The 26600-nt window shown below is 40.0% G+C and overlaps 1 protein-coding gene across 1 annotated transcript in view; it reads right to left on the minus strand.

Annotated features, from left to right (window-relative positions):
• Window positions 1–254: 254 nt before the first annotated feature.
• The window catches only part of ATP10A (ATPase phospholipid transporting 10A (putative)), a 184986-nt gene continuing 158640 nt past the window's right edge, over window positions 255–26600 (minus strand). The window contains exons 14-21 of the mRNA XM_063459159.1: window positions 25796–26120; window positions 25244–25320; window positions 23018–23143; window positions 14109–14309; window positions 9024–9104; window positions 8838–8942; window positions 8333–8520; window positions 255–971 (exon numbers count right to left, since the gene is read on the minus strand). Of these exons, the coding sequence (XP_063315229.1) occupies window positions 329–971; window positions 8333–8520; window positions 8838–8942; window positions 9024–9104; window positions 14109–14309; window positions 23018–23143; window positions 25244–25320; window positions 25796–26120 (1746 nt within the window). The 3' untranslated portion in view covers window positions 255–328. The remainder of the gene's footprint in view (window positions 972–8332; window positions 8521–8837; window positions 8943–9023; window positions 9105–14108; window positions 14310–23017; window positions 23144–25243; window positions 25321–25795; window positions 26121–26600) is intronic.

The following is a 26600-nucleotide window of genomic DNA, read 5'->3' on the forward strand; positions in this document are numbered from 1 at the left end:
TGGTACAAATAATAGAAACTATGACTATGGAAATATAGAACTATATATTTATATATCTTTTTCTCTCTTGCAGAATAAATTTTTGGTAAAGCCAGTTAACCAGTATGTTTTAACCCCAATGCAATAGCATCTTTTATACTCCCTCCAAATAAAAAATATGTATCAAAATATTACTAAAAACTTTTCATATATATATATATATAATATTTGTAAAGCTCTTATATATAATACAAAGCAGTCTCTGGTACCTAAAGTTTTTTCTTAAGTAAATTAACTTGAAGTTCAATGTGCAAAGTAGAAAATATAAATTAACCATGTTCTGTAGTTATCATAAAAATTTTGTTTCCTGCAGCTCCCCTGTTCTAGCAGTCCTTTCTGGGTGGAAAGTTATATTGCATGTTGCCACATCTTCCCGGTCTTTGGTGATATAAGGATCAGTTGGTAAAATTATATCCTCTTTAGACCTGTATTCCGCATTGTCTGACTGATGCTTTGCTTGATTACCTTCTTTAAACAAAGGAGTAGAAGTCATCCAGCTAATTAGACTAACATCAGATTGGTCCAGCTTTGTAGATGAAGTGCTCCAATTGAGCAGGGAATCTGACACAATAGAGTTCCGATGATATAAAATGTCGCTTTCTCCTTTCTGGTATTCCTGTTTTTTAATAACAGAAGCATCTGGGTTGAGACAAACATGTTCAACGCTGGTCGGACTTCTAATGGTACTTTGCAATGATGGAAAGTGTCCCTCCTTCTCTTGTTGCACATCGGTTTCTCTTTGGTTTCTGACAAAATTAAAGTCGCTGAGGTTTGATATAGTAGTATTGCTTTGCTTTTCAGGTGAAGATTCGGTGTTTGAGTTCAGTCTGTTGAGTAAATGAGTAAGACATTCTGGATGGTTTTTAAGGATCTGTCGCCCAATTTGTACTTGCGTTGGGAACATGGTTCCTTGAACAGACTTATACAAAAACCTATATGAGAAAAAGTAAAATGAAAAAAAAACCAAAAACAAACATGAAATCATCCTGTATCAGTAGAGTGATGATAGTAGCAGATGTAAATTACAAGATACCCCCCATTTTCTTCCTCTCTATATGCTGACTGACAGGTGCAAAACGCTTATAACAATTATTGACAGGAAGCAAACATGAGGGTAATGCTCCAGTTCCAGGACAGAGGTAAGTAGTTAGTGGGAATTAAAACAACAAAAACAAACAAAAATATTACAAATCCTCGGATGGGACATGTCCAATATTTTATTCAAAGTGGATATATTTAAATAAAAATGTATGACTACAATGCCATCAACACTGGGTCCTATACTCACAACAGAAATCCTGGCTTAATTGGGGCAATAAAATGTTAGCTTTATTACATCAAAATAGCATGAAAAGCATCAGGAGACGTTAAATATACACAGACAATGCACAGTGCCTATAGGGCACATCCTTTTATTGCCATGATGTAGTCTGGATTTCTGTCCTAGAATAAAAGGACCAATCATTTATTGCAGTGTATGTTCCTGCTGTAGGTGGAGAACCTACTGTCCAGAACTCTTCTGGCAAGAATTCATTATTTCTATACTTTGCTCATCTGTGTGTGTCTAAACTGGGTTCTCCCAATTTCTGACTAACCAAAAAAATAAAATAAAAAAATCAATGCCACCCATTAGTATATTGGGATTGTCAGAGGGCTAAATAAAATGATAACACAGTTACAGGTCACACAACATGCTAAGGCCTTGATTTAATGTATTTGGATATGTTTTTCAAATGATGACAATCTGTTAGAAAAACTTTTCAAGCAATGTATCTACTTTAAAGGCAAATGATTCAGAAGGCTTATCTTAATTAAGGTGAGGCCTACGTTTGTTTTAACTTCTACAATAAATGTATCAAAGGAACAATCCAAGCAAAATAACCACTAGAGTTTATTGTAGTAAACATGGTGTTGAAATTGTGTCTTTTAAATCATTGCAGGTTGTGCAACCTTTATCTTCATCTTTGCTGCCTGGCCTCCTTACTCCGGATGCTGTGTGGAGAAGTCTATCTTCCCCATTATGGTGTCTAAGTCGCATAAAAAGCTAAGTCGCATAAAAAGCTGCCCCTCTGTGGCACTCAAGCAGCCCAGAAATGAGCTGAAACTGAAATGAAAGAAACGTGCATTTCAGCTCAGCATTTGCCTTGTTAAAGATTACAAAAGGCATTGTGGATTGCCATCTGCATTATATATATGCCCACTTTTCTGTACCATGCCTTGGTCTTTCACATGATCAAATACGGCTGCATCAGTTGATCGGACAGGTCATGCCGATTGTAATGTTGTATGCAGACTGGCACCAGTTTAATTTCCTCTAGGGCACAAACTGCTACCTTGTGAGTGTGTTCATCATTAGGATGAAAACTTCATTTTTATCCCCCCCCCCCTTTTTTCTGCTAGAGCCTTTGTGAAACCTGTGTGACTCTTCCGAATAGTGCCACAGGCCACAGTCTCAAAGCAGTACAGCATTTTTAGAAGTGGGATACTGTTGTAAAAATGATCGATATACAAGTGATATCCCTTGTTAGGTAAAGGCATGATTAGGTCCCAGACAATTTTCCCACTTATCCCTACTATATCTGGGCAACCTGGGGATCAAGGTGGCTATCCCTTCCTTCGTATAAACATAGCCATTGCCACTTTCACATAACTTATACAATTTTATCCCATATCAGGATCTTTTGGATGGGATGTACGGTTTAAATCCCAGTCTTCCCTTAAACTTTATGAGGGATTCGACAATGGAAATATGTTTTTTGGGGGTATAAATAGTGGTAAATGTTTCGTTAACCCCTTAAGGGCACAGCTTCTGGAATAAAAGGGAATCATAACTGAATATTTCCGTCATGTGTCCTTAAGGGGTTAAAGTGGGCAATTAGAGGGCGTATTTTATATAGAAGATCATACTGCGGATAACCTTTTGGGGGACACTTCGTATTATCACTAAAGTGCATAAATCGCAGTATATCTTTATATCTGGGCCTACTCATTGTCTGGGGAAAAATGGGGGTATTGCAATTATCGTTTTTAGACCTATACATTCTTATGGTGGACTTTTAAATTATGCCCATTAGCATTGTCAGAGCCCAGAATTGTTTCAATCCTGGCACACTGGTGGGGTACCATCTATCTTTCCTGGTGATGAGAGACCCTTGATTGTGTGCCAGATACTGCTCAGTGTACAGATTAGTCTGGGTGACTATCTCCCCAAAAATCTTATCCCCCAAGAACAGCTACATACAATCCAGCACATTATAGCCAGACAGGTCAGCCTGTATGCCAGGATTGGCAGTGAACTCTGCAATATCTGGTGAAAAATTATCTGCGCCATGTTCAGCATCAGGGGAATCAGTGATTTTTTCTGATGGTCCTGCAGTATCTGGCACATAGTCCCTGTCCCCTGCATCACTCCCTGCGTCACTCTCTGAGGCAGTGTCTGTCACCTCTAAATCGGCCGCTAACAGGGCATAAGCCTCCTCTGTGCTATACTTCCTAAACTTTAACTTCATTTTTTTAAAACTTTTCACCCCTAACTAGCTTACCACTAAATTCCCCAATTCCCACTAAATTCCACCCACCCCAACTAAATCACAAATTCATAAAATAAAATATTAAAATTTAACCCCTTAGGGTAAAAAAAAAGGAAAAGAAAAACTATATCACAGTAAAGTACTGTGATCTGTATTTTGATCACTGCTGGCAGTGATCAATCAGCAGGGAAAGAGTTACTTAAAAAAAAAAAAAAAAAAAAAAGCAGGGGAAAGGGGATTTGGAACCTCTTCAGACAATTTATTCTCTTCAGGGACACAATGTAACAACGATCCGTCTCTCTCCATAAAAAAAAAAAAAAAAAAAAATCACATGAGGTGGAGGGAGGCGGATCTGATATCCCAGCAGCATTGTGACCACTGTAACTGGCTGTCACAGCGATCACGAGCGCTGGGACATCGCGATTTGCTGTTGCTGGTCTTCCACTTACTCTGAGGCACCCAGCAACAGTGTTAACCCCGCGATCGGCGGCACTGCCGCGATCTGGGGTTAATTTTAGCTGGGTCCGTCATGCGGCATTAAGTGCTTCTCCAGCATGATGGACTGGGTCCGTCTTGCGTCCTTAAGGGGTTAAGAATCACCTACTTATAAAATACAAAGTCCGCTACAAATGAAGGAAAAATTGTATTAGATATGATTTACCTTAACTTAACACAGTATTATGTAGCCACATACATACACAAACTAAAAGAAGGTGTACTTCCTCTCTATTACTATGTGCATTGCTACATGAGTATAGACTTCAATGACCTGAACACAGTCTTTTGAGTTTATGTGTAGGCAAGGACGCTGTAATATTTGTTGTTATTCAGGACAGGGTCTCTGAATTGTTGGCAGACAGACGTGATGATATGGCACATCTTGCCAGAATGCTCTAAACATGTCAACGTGATGTGCTATGATTTATGGTCTCAAGCAGACTACGAAAAGTATGTATTAAATAAGAATACAAATGAAGAAAAATCAGCAAAAAAACAAAAAAAGGTTAGAGATGTTTATGATCAAGAAAAAGTTTTAAAACTAGTTAATCAAAACATATAGTGCATATGGCAAAAAAAAAACAAAAAAACAATACATTTTTTTTTTTTTATTAAACCAGCTATATACAGGATATTCAGTGACAGGCAAAACAGTGAAAAATGCTTCCATCTCACAGCTTTCTTGATTATGTCAAAATTCTATCATATAATATTCACCCAGTCGAACCCCCGGGCATCAGTCACATATACTAAAACTTTATATACATTGAAAAACAGCACACAAAGGTGAAAAAACATATGGGTCCTCTTTAATAATATATAATTCAAACAGTCACTAGATACATTTTGAAATGCACCAGAATCTTACTTTCCATGTTCATTTGGTTTAACCCCTTAAGACCGCAGCCAAATGTACAAGTTGTGATCCAAAAAAACCGTAAACAAAACCTGGCATTTGCGCTATATGTCTGTCCAACCGTAATTCACCTCTTTCATATTAAATGCACCCATACTTATTATATATCATTTTATTCAGGGGAAACAGGGCTTTCGTTTAACATCAAATATTTAGGTATGGAACATAATTTAATATGAAAAAAATATAAAAAAATGGAAGAAAATAAGAATTTTTAAAATTGTTTTAGTTCTACGTGACATTTTAACTGTGAATGTCAAAATACTGTTTGCTTTTACTGCAATACAATACACATATTTGTATTCAGCGATGTCTCACGTGTAAAACAGTACCCCCTATGTACAGGTTTTATGGTGTTTTGGGAAGTTACAGGGTCAAATATAACGTGTTACATATTTCAGTTTTTTCACATTGAAATTCGCCAGATTGGTTATGTTGCCTTTGAGACCATATGGTAGCCCAGGAATAAAAATTACCCCCATGATGGCATACCATTTGCAAAAGTAGACAACCCAAGGTATTGCAAATGGAGTATGTCCAGTCTTTTTTAGTAGCCACTTGGTCACAAACACTGGCCAAAGTTAGTGTTAATATTTGAAAATGCAAAAAACTAATTTGAACGCAAATTTTGGCCAGTGTTTGTGACTAAGTTGCTACTAAAAAAAACTGAACATACCCTATTTGCAATACCCTGGCTTGTCTACTATTGCAAATGGTATGCCATCATGGGGATAATTTTCATTTCTGGGCTACCATATGGTCTCAAAGGCAACCTGGCGAATTTTAATGTGAAAAAACTGAAACGCAAACCTTATATTTCACTCTGTAACTTTTGAAAACACCATAAAACCTGTACATGAGGGGTACTGTTATACTCAGGAGACTTCGCTGAACACAAATATTAGTGTTTCAAAACAGTAAAACGTATCACAACAATTATATCGTCAGTGTAAGTGCCATTTGTGTGTGAAAAATGCAAAACATGTCACTGTCACTGACTATATCGTCGTTGAAACACTAATATTTGTGTTCAGCGAAGTCTTCCGCGTAAAACAGTACCCCCTATGTACAGGTTTTATGGTGTCTTGGAAAGTTACAGGGCTAAATATAGTGCTAGAAACACAGTGTATGTATATTTATGTGTATATATATATACTTAGATCATATACATAATAAATATATATATATGATCTAAGTATATATTATTTATTTTCAGGCAGCAGGGGGAGTACCTGTCATTACAGGCACTCCCCCTGCTGGCACTGACATGGACGGCTATGCCGTCCATGTGATCGCCGGGTCCTCGCAAGGACCTCGCGATCACATGGCCCTGGGGGGCCGAAGAGGACAGAGGGGGACTCCCTGGGCTCCCAGGTAAGTCCCCCATACCGCGATCGCCAGCGTGGGATCGCCGGCGACCGGGTAAGTACAAAAGATCGCAGGACGTTCTATGCCGTCCTGGGGCGTTTAGAGCCACCAAAATAAGGACGGCATAGAACGTCCTGCGGTCTTAAGGGGTTAAAGGGACACCATAGTCAACAGAACAACTACAGCTTATTGTAGTTGTTCTGGTTAGTATAGTTCGTCCCTGCACACCTTTTGAGGTAAACACAGTCTCCTCAGATTGCTGCGAGAGGTGCTTTCTGGGGCAGTGATCCAGGCATTCAGTGTCTCCCACCCTCTGCATGGAGACACTGAACTTTTCTCATAGACATAAACTGATTCAATTCATCTCTATGAGGAGATGCTGATTGGCCAGGGATTTATTTGGCTTGTGCTGGCTCTGCCCCTGATCTGGCTCCTGACATTATCAGCCAATCCAATACTTTCCTATGGGATAGCATTGTGATTGGCTCAGATCGCCACTTCTAATAATGTCAGCCAAGCAGGCAGATCAGGGACAGAGCCAGCATCGGCAGACTGGATTAAAGGTAAGATTTTAGTATTTTACGGGGGAGGGGGTGGGGTTAGATGAAGGTTTTAACACTATAGAGTCAGGGATACATGTTTATGTTCCTGACCCTATAGTGTTTTTTTTTTTCTATAAAATATATCACTCATTCCTCATACACCTACACATGCTTCTTGTTTATGTTTTGTTACAATATTGGGAGCCTATCCTGTTGAAGATTGTCACATTAACTAAAAAAAAGTAAAACTGCATTCATCCTACTCATTCTAGTTTATTGCTTAAAGGACCACTCCACACTAAAACTCTATTAAATAAATACATAAATAAAATCCCTCTTTTGTACTCAGTGGTGTATTTTGGATTTGTGCTGCCCTAGGCATGATAAAACTCAGGCACCCCCCTAATCTAAAATAGCCCCTTCCTGTCAGGCCACAACTCTTCCTGTTTAAGACCAATATGCATGCACTTTGACTGACAGACATACACCCTCAATGATGCATACACTGACATACACTCACTGACAGATGCACACTGACATACACACACAAACTCACAATGTATGCATTTTTCTCATTGACTTTCTGTGACTGTCCAATCACAGACTTCTAATGCAACTGTGTTTGCAGGGCAGGTACTCTGGGCAACTACCTGTCTTATGTTTAGCGCCACTGAGCTCAACAACTAGGAACTAACTGGTTGTCCAATTAAGTGAGTGATATCATCAACAAACCTACAGCACATGAATTGCTAACACAGAGATCCAGTAATCATGATAAGCATAGGGCCCATTCCTCTAGTCTGTTTTTCAGCCACAAAAGGTACATTTTTAGACAAATGCAAACATTACTTTTTATAATATTAATAATTAAAAAAAAAGTTTTATAGTGCCATCACCACTACATGAAGGTTGTAGATATTTTGGCACTTATGTGTTTTACATGTATTCATTAAAAATACATGTAAAACCCATGTTGTTGACCTTTTTACTCGTATCAGCAAACACATACAAAGATTACTTGTTTTCTTTGCTTTTTAGATAACAAAATTAAGATTAAGCTGTACATATCTGATCACATGATGCATAATTTATCAAGTCATTTATGAAAAGCTGAAATTGAACTGGAACCCACTAAAAAAAAGAAAGAAAAAAAAAAGAAAAGAAAAAAAAAAAAAAAAAAAAGGTAAACATTAGGCACCTGGAATATATGGTGTAGAAATGAATTTTATATTATGTATAATAACATGACTGAATGTTCAGCTAGATAAGCAGTCTTGTTTCACTGAGATCGCGGTAAAAATGGGACTATAAAGTATCAGAACATTCTTATGGGGTGATTTATAACAAAACTGAGAAATATAAAATAAACAATATATATGTAAAGAAACAATAATAATGAGGTGACGTGGTAAAATAAAATCATACAAAGAATAAAATACCTGGGTAATAATGCAGCAACAGGTGACAAAATGCAAATAAAATAAAATGAAGGACTGGCCATTAGATTCTGCATTGTCCAGTATGGATTTGAAGGAGGGTTGCACGTTGGACAAGATGAATTATAGATCAAAGCCACAATGAAAAACAGGAAAATGCTGTATAGAATGGAAGCCACGTTGATCCACGTCTAGAAATAAAATAAGGAGATGAGTTTTTGTTTTTTTAAATATGTATTAGTATTTTGTTTGGCGTTCAGCATGTTTAGAATTTCGCAGATCTATTTCGCAGTATGAACATATCTACAAGAGGAGAACTCCTGAAGGGATTTTTAAAGTTGTGAATTATTGTCAAAATAAATTTGTGTAAAGTAATTTCTAGGAGTAAAATTGTTCTGCTGTGGAACATGAAGCAATTTAAAAAAAATAAATAAAACTATACCCATAAACATAATTATAAGCTATTTTTTTTTTAAACTACGGTAATCATAAGGAGCTTTTTACTTACCCAAGTTTTGGTCTCAATACCTAAATGCAGCATAATAGTAACAAGTGCACACGTAACAATTGGAGTTCCCCATGTGAACAAATCTGTACCAGAATCATAGAATGTCTGTAAAACAAAGATATATTTCAGTTGTTTTAAATTATTTGATCAGTCAGTAATATATATTTGGAAGGTCATTCTACTTACAAAATAAGGGATGAAAAAGCATACAAGGCTTTGGTAAAAAGCATCGATCATGTTGCGCCAAAACATATGTGGTTTATATTCCTTTAAGTAATAAGAAAAGAGAAATGGAAAGGTTAAAATGTGGATATAAGAAAATTTGCCTGCACTACCCAAATGTGCAAATTCAAAGGGGTTTTCCACTGGAAAGTAAACTGCTAGGAATACAAATTAATGTAAAATTTTAGGACAAAAAAAACCTAAGACTAAAAACGGTTGACTTTTTCAATTTTGTCTCAACATTTTAATTTCACTTTACATTCCTTTTAGGTTTCTGGGAAAATTCACATTTTAGTGAACAGCAACATAATACTCCTAAACAAGCTGACAAAAGACAACCCCCCCCCCCCAAAAAAAAAAAACCCAAACACCTTGGGATAGCATCCATAGCCTCTTTGTGCTACATTTTATGCCCCGTCTAACGTCAGGGGTGCCCGATCATGGTCCAATTAAACGCTTCTCATGGAGAAGCATTTACTTTGAACGTTTGCCCATAGTTACACCTCTGGCAGGTAGCCTAAATATCTCTGTATGTACAGTGTTTGTTCCTGAAATGAGTCACATACAGGCTCCATTGCACCATGTACATGTGTAAAATGAAGTGGTTATGGTGCTTGGAGTAAACTTCTGAGAAAAATGTGGGAAGGAGAAAAACGACCTCTTATTTCATCACTCTAAAACTGGCATCTGTCTCCATCATAATGGCCATACTGTCTCCTTACCACATTTCTTGTGGAATTTCTTGTGTGGGCAGCCCTGGTAAACTCTAGGGACTCAGCCACATAACAGACTTTTAAGGTTGTTCTGAATAAAATACCAGCAAATAACTGTGTCAATCCTCAGCACTTTGCCTTTAGTGTCCCATTAACTTGTCGTAGTAAAGCACTTTATCTGCTTCACCTAACTGAACTGGTCATAGTGTCTGGAGTCTCATGGCACCAGTCTGTCATACAGCTCTAAACCATTTCTAATGTTTTAATGCTAAATGAGAGTCACCAGTAGCCCATCACCTCTGTGCTGCGTCGGCCAATGAGGAGTTATTAGCCAGACTAGCAAAAGGCAGCTGTGATTGGTTGAGAACATCAGCTGATTGTTTTAGCCTATCAGTGTGCCTATTGCGATATGAATGGGTAGGGCTACAAGGAAGTGTGTAATCTCTTCCTTAGCCACTAGGGGGCCAGGGACCAATATTTATTGTTAGACTGGATGTGGTTTAACACTGACTGTTAAGACAATTCCAGGGGACCCCAGGCAATATAACCAATTCACAAAGATGAAATGGTGAAAGTGTCTTTTTAATTCAATAATCTGTATGCAACATAATGCATGCTGTGTTATAAGGAAGGCAAGGTTTTATGGGAATTGTTGACCTAAATCATATTATACCTACAGGTTAAAAAGGCATCATAGCTGGGGGGGCGGGGCCGGACTGCAGAGCTGAGCGGTCGCGCACAGTCAGAGCTCTGTGCCGCATCGTGCTTTCAACTTACTTTGTAGACCCTTCATATGCATTTCCTAAGTCTGTACTACCCTACTACATGTGGGAGCCACATTGCCAACAAACGCACCGGTATTCTGGTGGTGGAAGTTTAGGCAGCGCGACTGCGGCCTACCTGGGCGGCCGACCTCGCAGTCTCCGACCAACCTGGATCTGGGTCCTCTGGTGAGGGTTATCCTGGCGCCCACAACATCAGACACTCCTGAGTTACTTGCCTACACTGGTTCCCGCTCATTGCAGCAGTAAAAGCACTCCTAAGATGGCGGACGCACCGGGCACGCGAACAGGCGCTACAGAACAGCTACTACAAACTATTCCTAACCCAGTAGACTGATTCATGCTGCGGCTGGATGAAGCCTTCTCACGGTTCTGGACAGCACTTGAGACCCGCATGGCGAATGCCTTGAGACAACACCAGGAGAGAGATGGAAGGGATGAGCACCGGGGAGGAAGTGAGCCTCATTTGGGTACAGCCTCTTAACCCCTTAAGGACCAAACTTCTGGAATAAAATGGAATTATGACATGTCACGTGTCCTTAAGGGGTTAAGCTACTCACGCCACCAACTATGTAAACCCACCTGGGCCGAAAGCCACAAGGGGTCTAACCACACATCAACCACACAGACAGAGGGCAACACGCCGCTGGCGATGCAATACCAACACTGCCTCCTGTTCCCCCAGATGTGAGAAGGTCAGGGACTTTAGGAGCCTCAGAGACCGAGGCTCGAAGATGCAGGCTTTAGGGATATCTTCCCTCGCTCCCACCGCTCTGATACCCCTGTCAATTGACTAGGGAGAACAGTGCAGAGCATAAGCATGGGAATCGTAAGCATAAGCATGGGACAAGCACCGTTATGCTACTCCACACTGGGCACTGTGAGCCACACTGATTTCTGCAGCAGCTAGCTGTTGTGGGACTCTCTTGAGCCTGTCTGATGAAGCAGCTAAATGTTTAAACTAGTATTTACACACTCTGGCCTAACGATACTCTACGTGTTTATTTAGCCTGATGCTACATTTGCTCTACACGTAGAGAAGCCTCTCACACTCCTTATACAAACTTCACTGCAACATGCACGCACTCTCTTTCAGACCACATGAGGCTATCAGCACAAGGCCTACTCAGCTTGCTCTAACCTATACTGTTTGAATGTTTATAATCTTATTTACTTCTATTTCATTTGTCTAGACCTTCTTAAAAGATAGTCAACTACCATATAGCCACTCAACCTAGACTTACCGGACTAGCATGTCACACATACACACTAAATCATACTCTGGAGATTCATCGGTTAAGTTCAATGTGTTTATATATAACAAAAAAAGGGCAACTACTCATGCCACTGTATAACCTGTATATCTTTATGTACGCTGTTGTGGCGTTTGCCAATGACATGTACCTACCTGCACAAAAAAAAAAAAAAAAAGCATCATAGCTGAAACAGATCCATTCATGTCCAAAGTGAGTTACAAAGATGAAAAATAATTAATTCTGGATGGCAGTTGCAAATAGACAATGCCTCTCGACCCCCACCTAGTATAATGGTGGCACATAGGGTTGCAGGGAGCTTACAAAGCACACATATTGCTCATATTCAGTGTTTTAGGCTTAAAGTTGAAACAATGAGTAAGTCTTGCTCTACCTTACAGTCTATTGAACAGGAGCCAGACTTCACATGAAGAAACGTCTCAATCCATTTGAATATTAATGCAAAAAAAATAATTAATAAATAAATCATACTTTTATTGAAAAGACATGCATACAGCATGACTGGAACAAGCGAGGTGGGAGCACTGGACCATTACATTTTAATGTGTTTCCTACCTTGATGAAGTGCTGGCTAGGCATGAAATGTGTCAAGAGTTTATTGATCCATTTCCTCTTGCACCTTGACTATTCCAGCCGTTCTGTGTACATGTGATTCCAATAGAGATACAATCTTTTGCAATAATATCCAAATGCATAGAGATGTTTTTTCTTCATGTGCAGTCCGGCTTCTGTTCTGTATACTTTAAGTAGTGGTGGAACCAGAGAATGTCTTTCCCAGGATTTAAAGTACACCAGACATATGTGTATAATCGGTTGTTGAGTTTACCTATCTCTAGCTGAGTTTCCTTCTATTTCTAGCCTGAACTCACCAAACAATGGATACAACCTCCAGTAAAATGGGGTCTATCTGGGATTGCTGGCTGAGTGTCGTCTTCTAGTCTCCCTCAAAAAAACATATTATTGTCCAAAACCTACAGGAACGCCTTGACATCTTCATGACAAGGGGCTGTTTTGTACTTTTAACTAAAACATACCACAAATGGAAATCTGCTAGTCCTCAGTGTTAGTTTTCTTCATACTTCGGTGCGCACACACAATTATACACTGTTTAATACACATATTTAGGATATGTTTTTTATACTCTATGTAAATATATAACTTTTTTTTTAACATTGGAAAAAAAATTAAACAAACAACAACCCCCCCCCCCCCATATTTGTCACAGATTGGTGTTTTAGAATTTGTAGACACTTGTTACTCCAACCCGTTTATTGATATTCCTTGCTTGTCATTTATTCCCATGCTTGCACTCTGAGCCAATGAGGGACAAGAGGGAGTGTGTGATGGACAAGGTGTGCACTTTAAATAAAACTAGTCCCCGTTAAAAAACTGCAGAAATCTCTGTATGCGCAGTGTTTCAAGCAGAAATGTAGCATATACAGTCTGCTTATTCCATGGACACTTCTAAAAGCAGAAGTTGTCATGGAGGCTGGAGCAGCCATTTAATGAAGCAGTTTTGGTGAACAGACCCTACAGTCTCACTGCTCATTTCTCTTCTGTTTAGTAGTTAAATCACTTTGTTCATGCAGTCTTGGCCAGCTCTCCCATTCATTTTCAAGAAGATCTTGCACAATGTGTTTACTCTAGAAGGTCTTATCTCCGATTCTGTTAATTGAACTATAATCAAGTACACAGGAGTTGTTGTAAATTCTAGATAAGAAATTCTAACTTAAACACACTACAATAAGGGCATTAAAAAAATAGTTCCTTTTCAGAATTGTGTAGGGAGGCTAATATTAGAGAAACATGGAATGTGATGGCAGATAAGAACCATTCGGCCCATCTAGTCTGCCCAATTTTCTAAATACTTTCATTAGTCCCTGGCCTTATCCTATAGTTAGTCCCTGGCCTTATCCTATAGTTAGGATAGCCTTATGCCTACCTCACGCATGCTTAAACTCCTTTACTGTGTTAACCTCTACCACTTCAGCTGGAAGGCTATTCCATGCATCCACTACCCTCTCAGTAAAGTAATACTTCCTGATATTATTTTTAAACCTATGCCCCTCTAATTTAAGACTATGTCCTCTTGTTGTGGTAGTTTTTCTTCTTTTAAATATAGTCTCCTCCTTTACTGTGTTGATTCCCTTTATGTATTTAAATGTTTCTATCATATGCCCCGCATTATAATATTTAGTTGACTACAGTAATTTGATCCAGTACTGTCTGCTGTGCTTAAGTATGCAATCACTACTTTACCTACAGAAAATTATAATTTACCTCCATCATTTGACCACTTCTATAGAGTTCAGGAACGGCAAGCAGCATCTCTGCAGGAAGGTCTTTGTCTAGAATTCCAGTGACAAGTTGTGGAATGGATGAGAACAATAAATTAAAGAAGATCAGATACCACTGGTCAATCATTGATGATCCAGAAAACCCACAGTAGAATTGATACCAAAAGAGAAGTGCCACGAACATCTGTATGTAAAAAGAAAAAAAAATGTACATAAAAAAAAAAAAAAAAAAACACAACAAACCACCACCCAAATGGCAATATAAAATAGAAAAGAAATAAAAATAAGGTAAAATAAATTTTTGGTTTGCTAGTCCTTCAATTTCAAGATACGGTACGTTTTATTATATTTTCTTCAGTACTGAAGACACTAGACTAAAAACAAAAGCATATTTATATCCTAGATTGTAGTTTCATCTGAACAGGGCCCCAGAGGCAGGTTAGTGGGGTGCCTTTCACCAAGTGTCACATTTACAAATTAGCAGAACATGCTGCAATCAATGGACTATTTTATGCACCACTCCACGGTTCGTCCAGAAATGCTGCTTTAATAGTATTTACACAAGGTTCTATTTGCTTCTCCTGCTTAGCCCTGCTACCTTAACACTGCAATTCCCATTTTCAGAACGATTTCACTGGGAATGGGAGAAGGCATATAAGAAAAAAATGACGACAGGCAAAACTTGGATAAGGAAGTGACTACAGAGGTATAAACAAATATTTAAAATGTGAAATCATGGCCAATAGGGTTTCAAAAAGGAAGAAAAAAAATAAATCTCCCATGACTCTATAATGGCAATGAGATTACTACTTGGATCAATAACCTGTTCACGCGCATTCTAACTACAGCTGGTCATCATTTAGCGACCTACCTGTCTTACGACGGCTCGCACTTACGACCAGGAGCAAGTGCGAGCCGTCGTGGCGATTACCCGCTCTGGTGTGCATGTCTATGTTCCGGGAGTATAGACGAACGCACGAGAGCAGGGAATCCCTCTAACCTATATTCGGGGTAATTTTTATTTATTGTCCTACCCAATACCAGCTCCCTCACACCCCTTACGCAGCACAAAATGTTAAATAAATGAATAACTGCAGTGTAAAAAGCTCTTATCAGCACTGAAAAGTGTTTTTTTTTATATATAATTGGTCAGAGAACAATCTGATCACACTGATCTGATACAGTAGCTTACAGCACAGAAATTACAGTGATCAGACAGCAGGGAAAGGGTTAAAAAAATAGAGAACCTGAAACTGATCAAAGGGGTCAAGATAGACAACGATTTGACCCTCCTCCCCTAAAAATATTAAGAGTACCAAAGCACTAATAACCCTATTCAGACTCATCACATAATTAACACTGTAATCAGTGCTAAAATAGATTTTATTATTATTATTTTTAACTAGACTTTTTTTTTTAAAGCACACATGGACACTCTGGACACACTTTGTAACAATGATCTCCCTGCCTCTCTCACCTCCAATTGTTGTTAATTTAATTTGTTGGGGGACCAAGGTACAACATTTATAAACTGTCTTGGTAATGGCAGCTTTATGATATTAGAGTTTAGTGAGGGTGGTGTTAAGCAGGGTTTTTATGTATCATTATTTCTGGTTTAATACAGACAAATAGCAAATTTCTTTCACCCCCAAAACCAAGACACAAGCATACTTGGAATAGTGTGCTTCGGTGACACTCATTAAATTACTTTTTTCTTCATCCCTTAAAGGCCTTTTTAGTAGGAAGAATGCAGTTGAAATATAGATGAGAAACATACGGTTTATCACCGGTCAACCGTCCAGAGAACCCCAACTTACACTGGCCACCTTAATGAAGTAAGTCCTGAGAAATAAAGTCCAGGTTACATGCCTATTTTAAATTAAGCCGGTTCCAACCTTTTCCAGAGTTAACCGAATTGTTACAGTATCAATTTTCTTAAAGCGGCACTGTCATGCCGAACTTGCCTTTCCTCAATCTCTTCCTCTTCTCCCCCTCTCTCGGGGTCTGTTATTCTTTTCTTCCTGTCTTCTTTAGTTTTCTTTAAAAATCATAAGACAAAGTAGAGACTCTTTGTCTTATGGAGGATTTCTCCGCTTGACCAGCTCAGACCAGCGGAGGAGCAAAGTGTGCTTCATTTCCGCTGGTCAGAGCAATTTTCCCATGATCCCTAGCTTTCCTCCCTGTTCCCACAATGCTTCCTGTCAGTATTGCCGAACGTCCTGTCACTTTCCTGTCACATTCGGCCTGTCACATTCAGCAAAACTGCCGAATTGCATCCTAACAGAATGAGCACTGTTTCTCCATTGTACTTTGTTTGTATCGGAATTTCATTCTAATGAATGAAACTCCGATCCTATTCATTGCTGTGGCTGCATCTTGCAGCCGCTTAGTAGATAACTCCCCAATTCCCACGGTATCAGGGAGCTATCTACTAAAAGGCTGAAAGACCTGAATTGGTCTTTCAGCCAACTTTACTAATACTAAGTAAAGATTACTTAGTATTAGTAAATAATATGCCCCTACTCGCGGCATGTCTAGTAAGCAGTGAGCAGCCTGTGGCTGCTCACTGTAAAAATAAAAAAAAACCTAATAAACACCCCCCCCCCGGGGGGGTTAAAGATGGGGGGGGACCTACTGTCCTCCCCCCTGGCCTCCACCCCTGCGCGGTGGGTGGGGGCCCTAATAAAACAATAAGTGGGGGGACCTACTGTCTTCCCCCCCCCTGCGCGGTGGGTGGGGGCCCTAATAAAACAATAAGGGGGGGGACCTACTGTCCTCCCCCCCCTGGCCCCCACCCCTGCGCGGTGGGTGTGGGCCCTAATAAAACAATAAGGGGGGGGGCCAAACCCCTGTGATCGGCAGTATGTGGGCCAAACAATTAGACCTTTGAAATGCAGGTTCCGTGAACACAGAACAGCTATAATTCGTAACAACTGCAAATCTTCAGTAGCTCGACACTTTTCTACCTTTCACGATAATAATCCTTCTGGCATCAGGTTATTGGGCCTAACGCATATTCCCCCATTCCAAGATTTGGCCAAAAGGAAGAGGGAACTTATCAAATGCGAATCCATGTGGATTTTTAGGTTGAATACCATGACACCCAACGGCCTGAATGAGGAGTTAGATTTGTTCTAAGGGCTCTATTATTGGTCCTTTTCTGTTTATTCACATTCTTATACCTTTATGCTGGTTTTGTGGTTTTTTTGGGTCCTGATCAGATGGTTTTGCGCAAATATTATGGGGTATTTACCATAAGCACCTGCGATTATAGATCGCGCTTTAAACCCCTATACATAACGAATGTTTGCCCCTATATATAATTAATATGGGTTCCGTATTACAGTCATTTATTGCTGTAATCTCTGGCCCCGTTGTGGGGAAAAAGGTAGAAATAACTTTTAGGGGCTTATACCTTCTATCTATGTCTTCTGTGAAGAGTCAGATTTATATTAAGGTCTTTACCATCTGGTTCGTTTGTTTGTTTTTATTTGCTTATTTCTATGTCGGTTCTCTGGTTTGGTACAGATATATAATTTTTCTGTGTAAATATCATGAGATATATTACATAGTATAAGTACTGATGATTCTAGACCGCTCTTGAAGCTTATTGTCATTTATATACACGATCAGCATCTGTCCCTTTAAGTTACAGGGGTTCTGTATTATAGGTGTTTATTGGTACATTTTGGTCTTTTATGTTTTAATATTTATGTATATATATGGATGTTTGAGGGGTTTACCCTTTTCCTCTGTGTACTCTATGGGTAGATTTATTTATTATTTTAGTTGCTATTTTTATTCATCTCTATTCAATTTTTGTTCACTTATTCTGTATTTAATGGCTAATTGGTGGGTGTATTTAAAGTTCGAACTGTGGCTGTTTCTGCATCTTGAGAAAGTCCCGTGGGCGGGACGAAACGCGTCGATGAGCCACAGCTGTTAACTCGACACCCTGATCAGCTGTTGCAGGAAGAGGTCGGGTACAGGAATCCCCGTGAGTATCTACTTGAAGCGTGTTTTGCTGCCGGCCGGTCCTCGTACACCGCGGTCTTTTTTGAAGGCACCGACCGTGGTGCAACGCGTCCCCTGTTGGAGTGCCTTCTCTACTCACCGCGGTCTTTTTAGAAGACTCCGACCGCGGTTCAGCACTACACTCCCTACACGTCGGATTTCGTCCTGCTCCCGAGCATTCCTCTGGTTTATACCTCGGTGGGGGCCCCCACCGAGGTTAGGTACTTTTATTGAGCTGTTTCATTTATATCTGTTCATTTTTATATCATTGTGTGTTTTTTATATTTCTAGATAGCTATACTATACTATATATCATATATTATATCAATCTCATTAATTATAGATCTATCTAGCTATCTTTTTATTTATCATTTAATAATAAATACATTTATATTGGTATAAATATTTTTGTTCATCTTTTCAGTTTATTTAGGTGCGCACATGCATTCCATATCGTGAGCTTACACTCATATCTAGTCGCTTGTATATGTATGTTGCTGCCCATTCTTATTTATTTTTTGATATTAACTACACCGTGTTCTTTGATTTGTTACTAGCCAACTTTACTAATACTAAGTAAAGATTACTTAGTATTAGTAAATAATATGCCCCTACTCGCGGCATGTCTAGTAAGCAGTGAGCAGCCTGTGGCTGCTCACTGTAAAAAAAAAAAAAAAAAAACCTAATAAACACCCCCCCCGGGGGGGTTAAAGATGGGGGGGGACCTACTGTCCTCCCCCCTGGCCCCCACCCCTGCGCGGTGGGTGGGGGCCCTAATAAAACAATAAGTGGGGGGACCTACTGTCTTCCCCCCCCCTGCGCGGTGGGTGGGGGCCCTAATAAAACAATAAGGGGGGGGACCTACTGTCCTCCCCCCCCTGGCCCCCACCCCTGCGCGGTGGGTGTGGGCCCTAATAAAACAATAAGGGGGGGGGGACCTACTGTCCTCCCCCACCGGCCCCCACCCCTGAGCGGTGGGTGGGGGCCCTAATAAAACAATAAGGGGGGGGGACCTATTGTCCTCCCCCCTGGCCCCCACCCCTGAGCGGTGGGTGGGTGGGGGCCCTAATAAAACAATATGGGGGGGGGACCTACTGTCCTCCCCCACCGGCCCCCACCCCTGAGCGGTGGGTGGGGGCCCTAATAAAACAATAAGGGGGGGGAACCTATTGTCCTCCCCCCCCCCTGCGCGGTGGGTGGGGCCCTAATAAAACAATAAGGGGGGGGACCTATTGTCCTCCCCCCTGGCCCCCACCCCTGCGCGGTGGGTGGGGGCCCTAATAAAACAATAAGGGGGGGGACCTATTGTCCTCCCCCCGGCCCCCACCCTTGAGCGGTGGGTGGGTGGGGGCCCTAATAAAACAATAAGGGGGGGGGACCTATTGTCCTCCCCCCGGCCCCCACCCCTGAGCGGTGGGTGGGTGGGGGCCCTAATAAAACAATATGGGGGGGGGACCTACTGTCCTCCCCCCCGGCCCCCACCCCTGCGCGGTGGGTGGGGGCCCTAAATGAACCCCCCCCATCAAGGTGACTAGGGGTCCCAAGCCCCTAGTCACCCCCCCCACCCAAAACATTCTATCCCCTACCTACCCCCCTCACCCTAAAAATAGTGAGGGGGGAATAAAATAACTAACCTGTAAAAAAAAAAATTTAAACTTACCATTTGACGTCTTCTTTTTTCTAAATTCTTCTTTCTTCAGCCCCCCAAAAGGCCAAATAAAAATCCATCATACCCGTTGCAAAAAAAAAAAAACGAGCGCAAACAAAAATTAATCCATCTTCACCCATGGAGCGCACGCCGCGTACTGAGCTCCGCAGGGCGGGTCAAGGCTTATAAAGCCTTGCCCCGCCCTGCAATTAGGCTTAGAACACAATGATTGGTTGGTTTAAGCCAATCAGAGTGCTCTGTGTCATTTTACACAGCGTGGGAAAATTCAAAAGAACTTTCCCATGCTGTGTAAAATGACACAGAGCACTGTGATTGGATGGCTTGAAAACCATCCAATCACAGTGATCTGTCATTTTACACAGCGTGGGAAAGTTCTTTTGAATTTTCCCACGCTGTGTAAAATGACACAGAGCACTCTGATTGGCTTAAACCAACCAATCAGTGTGTTCTAAGCCTAATTGCAGGGCGGGGCAAGGCTTTATAAGCCTTGACCCGCCCTGCGGAGCTCAGTACGCGGCGTGCCCTCCATGGGTGAACATGGATTAATTTTTGTTTGCGCTCGTTTTTTTTTGTTTTTTTTAAAAGTGCGACGGGTATGATGGATTTTTATTTGGCCTTTTGGGGGGCTGAAGAAAGAAGAATTTAGAAAAAAGAAGACGTCAAATGGTAAGTTTAATTTTTTTTTTTTACAGGTTCGTTATTTTATTCCCCCCTCACTATTTTTAGGGTGAGGGGTGTAGGTAGGGGATAGAATGTTTTGGGTGGGGGGGGTGACTAGGGGCTTGGGACCCCTAGTCACCTTGATGGGGGGGGGTCATTTAGGGCCCCCACCCACCGCGCAGGGGTGGGGGCCAGGGGGGGAGGACAGTAGGTCCCCCCCCTTATTGTTTTATTAGGGGCCCCCCCACCCACTGCGCAGGGGTGGGGGCCGGCGGGGAGGACAGTAGGTCCCCCCCCTTATTGTTTTATTAGGGCCCCCACCCACCGCACACTTTTTTACTGTGGACATGCCCCTACTCACGGTATAGCGAGTAGGGGCATTGGGGAGATTTTAATCTCCCTTGTGCTATTATGGGGGTCATATTGACCCCCATAGAGTGAGGGGGGGACCTGGGGGGCTTATGAAGTGGTGGGGAGCTCTGCTCCCTGCCGCTTCTATAGTTACATATTACAAGGAGGGAGCTGCACGCCGGTAGCTCCCTCCTTGTAATAAACTGAACGAACAAACGAACACTGATACTCAGTGTTAGTTTGTTCATCTGATTTTTTCTATTCATTCATTCGTCTGTCTGATGAATGAATGAATGGGTGAAATTCCCGTTCGCATGTCTAGGTGTTTCACTGGGCATGTGCGGGAATCTCACAGTCTGTGTAGTGTGGGTAGATGACGTGTCCCACAGGGACTTCACCTACCCACACAAAGATGGCGGCGCTCTGAATATAGATCGGGGCAGAAGATAAAGAATAAAAAAATAGGTAATGTGGGGGGCTTAGGGGCATTTGGGGGTGACTAGGGGGGCGATTGGATGTAGTGGAGGCGGGTTAAAAAAAAAAAAAAAACGGGATTCGGCATGACAGTGCCGCTTTAAGCATCTAAAACTTTGATGCATACAGCATCATTAATTGTGCTCTTACAATATAAACATATAGGTAGTTTTTAAAATTTTATTTCTCAAGCAGTTTGGGGAATTTGCCGTTATGAAATGCCTACATCATGAATATTCTGTAAAGTAGTCATTTTAGAAAGCAGCAGCGTTCAATAAACACAACATTTATTTATTAAATCTATATTAAAACGGCTGAAGTGGAAATTGCAAAGCAGATTGATCATTTACTCAAAATTTAGTACATTCCACACTACACTGATAATGCTAGCTGAAACACAAATTAATCTAGACCAGTGGTTCCCAACCTTTTTTTACTTGAGTACCCCTTGGCAGACCATTTCCATAAATTGTACCCCCATATTAGCAAAATGTTTGTAATTAATATAGTAGCTATTTTTTTAAATGTATAAATTTTTATCTGCTCAGTTTCCCCTTTTTTCTTCCTGCTCTTCCTCTGACAGTGGGTGTGGGACTGTGACAGTGGCGTGGCGGAGTGTGGTGACTGTGTGGAAAGGGGATTGTGGGGGGACAGTATGTGGGAAGGAGGACAGTGTGGAAGGAGAACAGGTGACAGTGTGTGGGGGCAGTGTTTGGGGAGGACAAGTGACATTGTGTGGGGAGGTTGGTGACAGTTTGGGCAGATTTATGACAGTGTAAGGGAGTTGGTGACAATGTGGGTGTGTGTGTGACAGGGTGGGAGGAGGACAGGTGGAAGTGGGGGGGCAGTGTGTGGGGAGGGTGACAGTGTGGGGGTAACAGTGTGAGGAGGGCAGAGGGCGGAGTGGTAGAAAGCAGGCGACAGTGTGGGGAGGGGGGTGACAGTGTGAGGAGAGAGAGGTGACTGACAGCTGAATTTTAGCCCTGGGGTACGCGTACCACAGGTTGGGAACCCCTGATCTAGACTGTAGTTCAATAAAGAAAATGTACATAGTACAAATTTAACATTGAACACAAGAGCAAGTGACCGTAATGGCAACTTTGTATACTGAAAGCACACAATTTAACTTTATTGAGTTTTATTTAAGATTAATATGTTTGCATCATATTAACGAGGGAAAAAAATAAAACCTCCATACAGCTTATTTAAATTGTAGCATCTTTTTAGAATCCTTGTAATGTAAACTTCATGATAGAAGTTCAAAACACTGATTGAACTTCAATGCTTCACACTTGGAATTGCTACATATAAGTCAGTGACATGCAAACGTGTCAAACATATTTAGATATCAATTTAGCTTTAGTGATCAAGGAGGAAAAAAAACAAAACCAAAACAAAAAAACCCTAAATCAACACCTTAGGGGTACAAGACTCCCGGGATTAATACAAGTGAAAGTAAAATTATAATACTGAACTTAGCAGTTAATATAATACCTCACACCAAATGATGGAGGGGGGACGTGCATTGCAGCAATAAGATCACATCATGAAATTGGTTTATCTATTATTATTTAAACAAACATGAGCATAGATATTTAGATATCCCACACTATGTGTGGAGTTGTTGCCAGACACACTACAATATTTTGCTTAGGGTTCCTACAACTTTAAAGCAGCTTCTGTTTAACATAGGTTTGAGTACAAAAGACATTTAAACAACTTACTGCATTTTTATAAAAAAAATACAACACCATGTTGGCCAGTCTTGAATAACACCATCGGCCATGGACAAGCAGTAGTTTCTCCAAATACCGGAACCTTGGAACTGCAAAGTCACTTGCCATTACGGCCTATAAATAGAACACAGGGATACATCGGATTATACAGGTAATACTAATCATAATGACCAATAGGATAAAGTAGCCAATAGCTGCTCACTGTTTAGGACTGTTTAAACTGTTTTTAAACACTGACTAATTACTCTGGGAGGGTGCCAGCGTACTCCTGGAACCATAACCACTAGCGTGATGTAGTGGTGATAGTGCTTTGAGCATTCCTTTAATAATAATAATACAATAAATAAAAATTAGCTAAAAAACACTATGAACTGAAAATATAGTTTTCAAACTCGTGTTTATAAACACAACAGAAGATGATTGTTTAGTATTACAGCTGTATGCATTGCCAAGAACTCTAATAAGTAAGATCTAAATTTATTTTTATTTTTTTATAAAAGTGAGAAATACACATGTGCATTATTTATAATACAGGCTATACAGCCTTTAGATCGACTTAATTGTAACTACAAGTTGCATTTTACTCCTAATGACTCACTCCATCTTTTTTTTTTTTATCATAAAGACACATGTTCATTATTTCATGTCCTAGAACTGTTCTGCAATATATTTCTTTTCCATGAAATGAGTCATTCTTTTGGTGACTTGTAAAACGTTCTTTTTTTATATGCCACTGAAATCCTTTTCTTTGCAGTCATATTATGTACTGCAAAGTCTCTCTTAACCATCATCAGCAAAATACATTGCTTTGAGTGATTTAAATGGGAGACAAATAATTAATGGGATTGTAAAGAAAGTTTTTTTTTTGCTTTCCTTTAAAGGTGTAAAATGCTGCACATTTAGACGTGAAACTTTGTGTGGTAAGTATAAGAGACTTATTAGTTTAAAAAAATCTGCTCTGGTTGAAGACATGGAGTGCAAACAGAAATCTGTTGGAGTGCAAGGGAAGGTTAATTTAATTTCCATTTCTATGACTTCTAAAGATTTGTGTTTCACATCATTTTCATGTATTTAGAAAGATGCACTACTCTTGCTACATTTTAATAACGTGTTTACAGTGTTGTTAAAGGGTACAGCATTATCCATGTAGTTAGTACAGCTTGTTCTAACACTGCTCCAACACTAAAAGCAATACTGTTAAATATATTTAACTAAAATATTAATTCAAATAAAATGCAGTAAATGCATTTAAATTCATCGCTATTGTAGCAGAGCATATTTACATATCAATAAACTACAGCAGTAATAGTGTAGGGAGGATAATCCTATTACACACAGATACATGGATTGTACGGTACCAGCCTTCATGCCCAGGTTTTTCACTGTCAAGTTTTATATTTCTGTCTCTAGAGCAGCTCCCAAACCCAGTAGTCTAGGCACATAAGGGTCAAGGTTTTCTCATGAAAACAAATGGGAAATGTCTAAATCCTGGACTATTGGGACTGCGTTGGGAAACACTTCCCTACAGTGTAAACTGCATGTATCACTTTTTTGTGATAACCAGCTTCCTCAATGTTGTTACAACTCTTTTCCAATGCTAGGACACCAAGCCATCAATATATGCTAAAACCATCTTATTTTTCAGGGAGATGGCAAGCTTCTATTCTCTAGTATTTCTTCCTTCCCCACTATGTTTCAGGGTGGTACTGAGAATCAATGAACCTAACCTTAACCATTGGCAGAATACTTTTGGAGAGCTTTTCAAATCAGTAGGCAATCAGATTGAAAAAGTCTTCTATGATAACCGAAAACACAAACACAGCACACACAAAAAATATACACATATATTTTTTTTTTTAATTCTACAGAAAAAGGCAGCTTTAAATTATATTTAACAAGCATGATTTAAGAGGAAAATACCTATTTATGGTAAAAAATAAATAACACATGAAAAGGAGCAATAGGCAGATGTGTCAGACACCCAAAAAAACTAAATTGTAACCAGTAGCTTAATGCGTCCAACCTATGACACTTTTATTCTAAGGTTTTTGGCTTTGATAAGAACATATGCATTGTTCTGAATAATTCCAAGAACATTTTCATCTTTCTGAGCTAGACTGTGGTGTATTGTGTCAAAAGATATTGTAAACCAGCTCTGTGAAAAACAAATCATCCATGATAAGACAGATTGAATAGTGAACACAAAGATCTGACCTGCATTCCTTCCTGACCAGAGATTCCGACACCAACATCAGCTACTTGGATCATGCTTACATCATTGGTTCCATCACCTGTGAAGACGCATATCATAATTGAGGGCCATGCTCAAAAGTAACACAAACTTACATTTGGAGGGGAGCGGGGAATAATAAAACAAGAGGTAAGGGTGAGATTAATTTCCTAGATAGAAAACATGGTTGCTAGAAGAGTTTATAATAAAAACATACTGAATATTTCGATCATTTAAATGATTAGGTGAAATATATTGATTGGTTGTTTCAGTAGAGAACATATTTAAAATTATATAAAAAAAAATAAAAATTGAAGGTTCTCATTTACTTCATTTTGTACAAACGATTGGAACAGAAGTAGTTTTCAGTCCTGAAAATGTAAAATATTTAACCATATAAATAACTGGAATCACAGCCTGGACTTTTTTTTTTTATTGCTGATAGGAGTGCTCTGACATACAATCAAATAAAGAGTGTCACCATAGAACCGAGAACACCAAACCTCTCCAACTATAGTAGCTTTAATAATATTTACCTATTGCCAAGGTCATAGCTTTGAGCTTGTCTCGGACCAGCTTCACCACCATGCTCTTTTGAAGTGGAGTGGAGCGACAGCAAAGTACAGATCGACATTGTCTTGCAAGTGAAAGAAATTTATCTGCTTGCTTTATGTCTAGTGCAAAGGCCAATGTCTTTCCATCAATTACAAGGCCAAGATTTGGTTTCTTTGAGTTTGAAAACCGAGGATTGGTTTGGACAAAACCAGCATTTGCATTTTCAGCACCTTTTTCCTTAGCGTTACTTGAAAACTTGGATTCTACATAATGCAAACACTGATCAAGAAGAGCAGCACACGCTTCCTGGAAAAGAAGAAATAAATAAATAAATCTTCAAAACAAGTAAGGGACTGGACAGCAGTATGTACTTACGACTGTTTATACTGGAGCAGAGGCACACCCTCAGCTCAGACTATTTCCTAACATTACAATCCTAACCAAAATACCTAGTGGTGTGGGGCAAGTACAATAGCCCAATCTAATTTTCCTTACGGACTATTTAACTTGCTCTGACAGACATTTTTTTTTTCCTTTAAAGGGTGTGTAAAGGCAGGGGCGTACTAGTGAGAAGGCTCAGGGAGTGTAAATGCATGTGGGGTACGTTTTTAATGAGTGATGTGAATACATGCATGTACTGTGTGTGCTTACATGCTGTTCATATTTGAAGTGGAGAGACCCATTTTCAATGCAGCATGAGAAAGACGGTCCTGTCAGTCAGTACGCTGCGGATCTGGGGGAGGCAGGGATATGCAAAAATAAGAGCTCTACATGGCCCTCCTGAGT

This window comes from Pelobates fuscus, chromosome 1 (genome assembly GCF_036172605.1).
Source record: "Pelobates fuscus isolate aPelFus1 chromosome 1, aPelFus1.pri, whole genome shotgun sequence".
Classification (NCBI taxonomy): domain Eukaryota; kingdom Metazoa; phylum Chordata; class Amphibia; order Anura; family Pelobatidae; genus Pelobates; species Pelobates fuscus.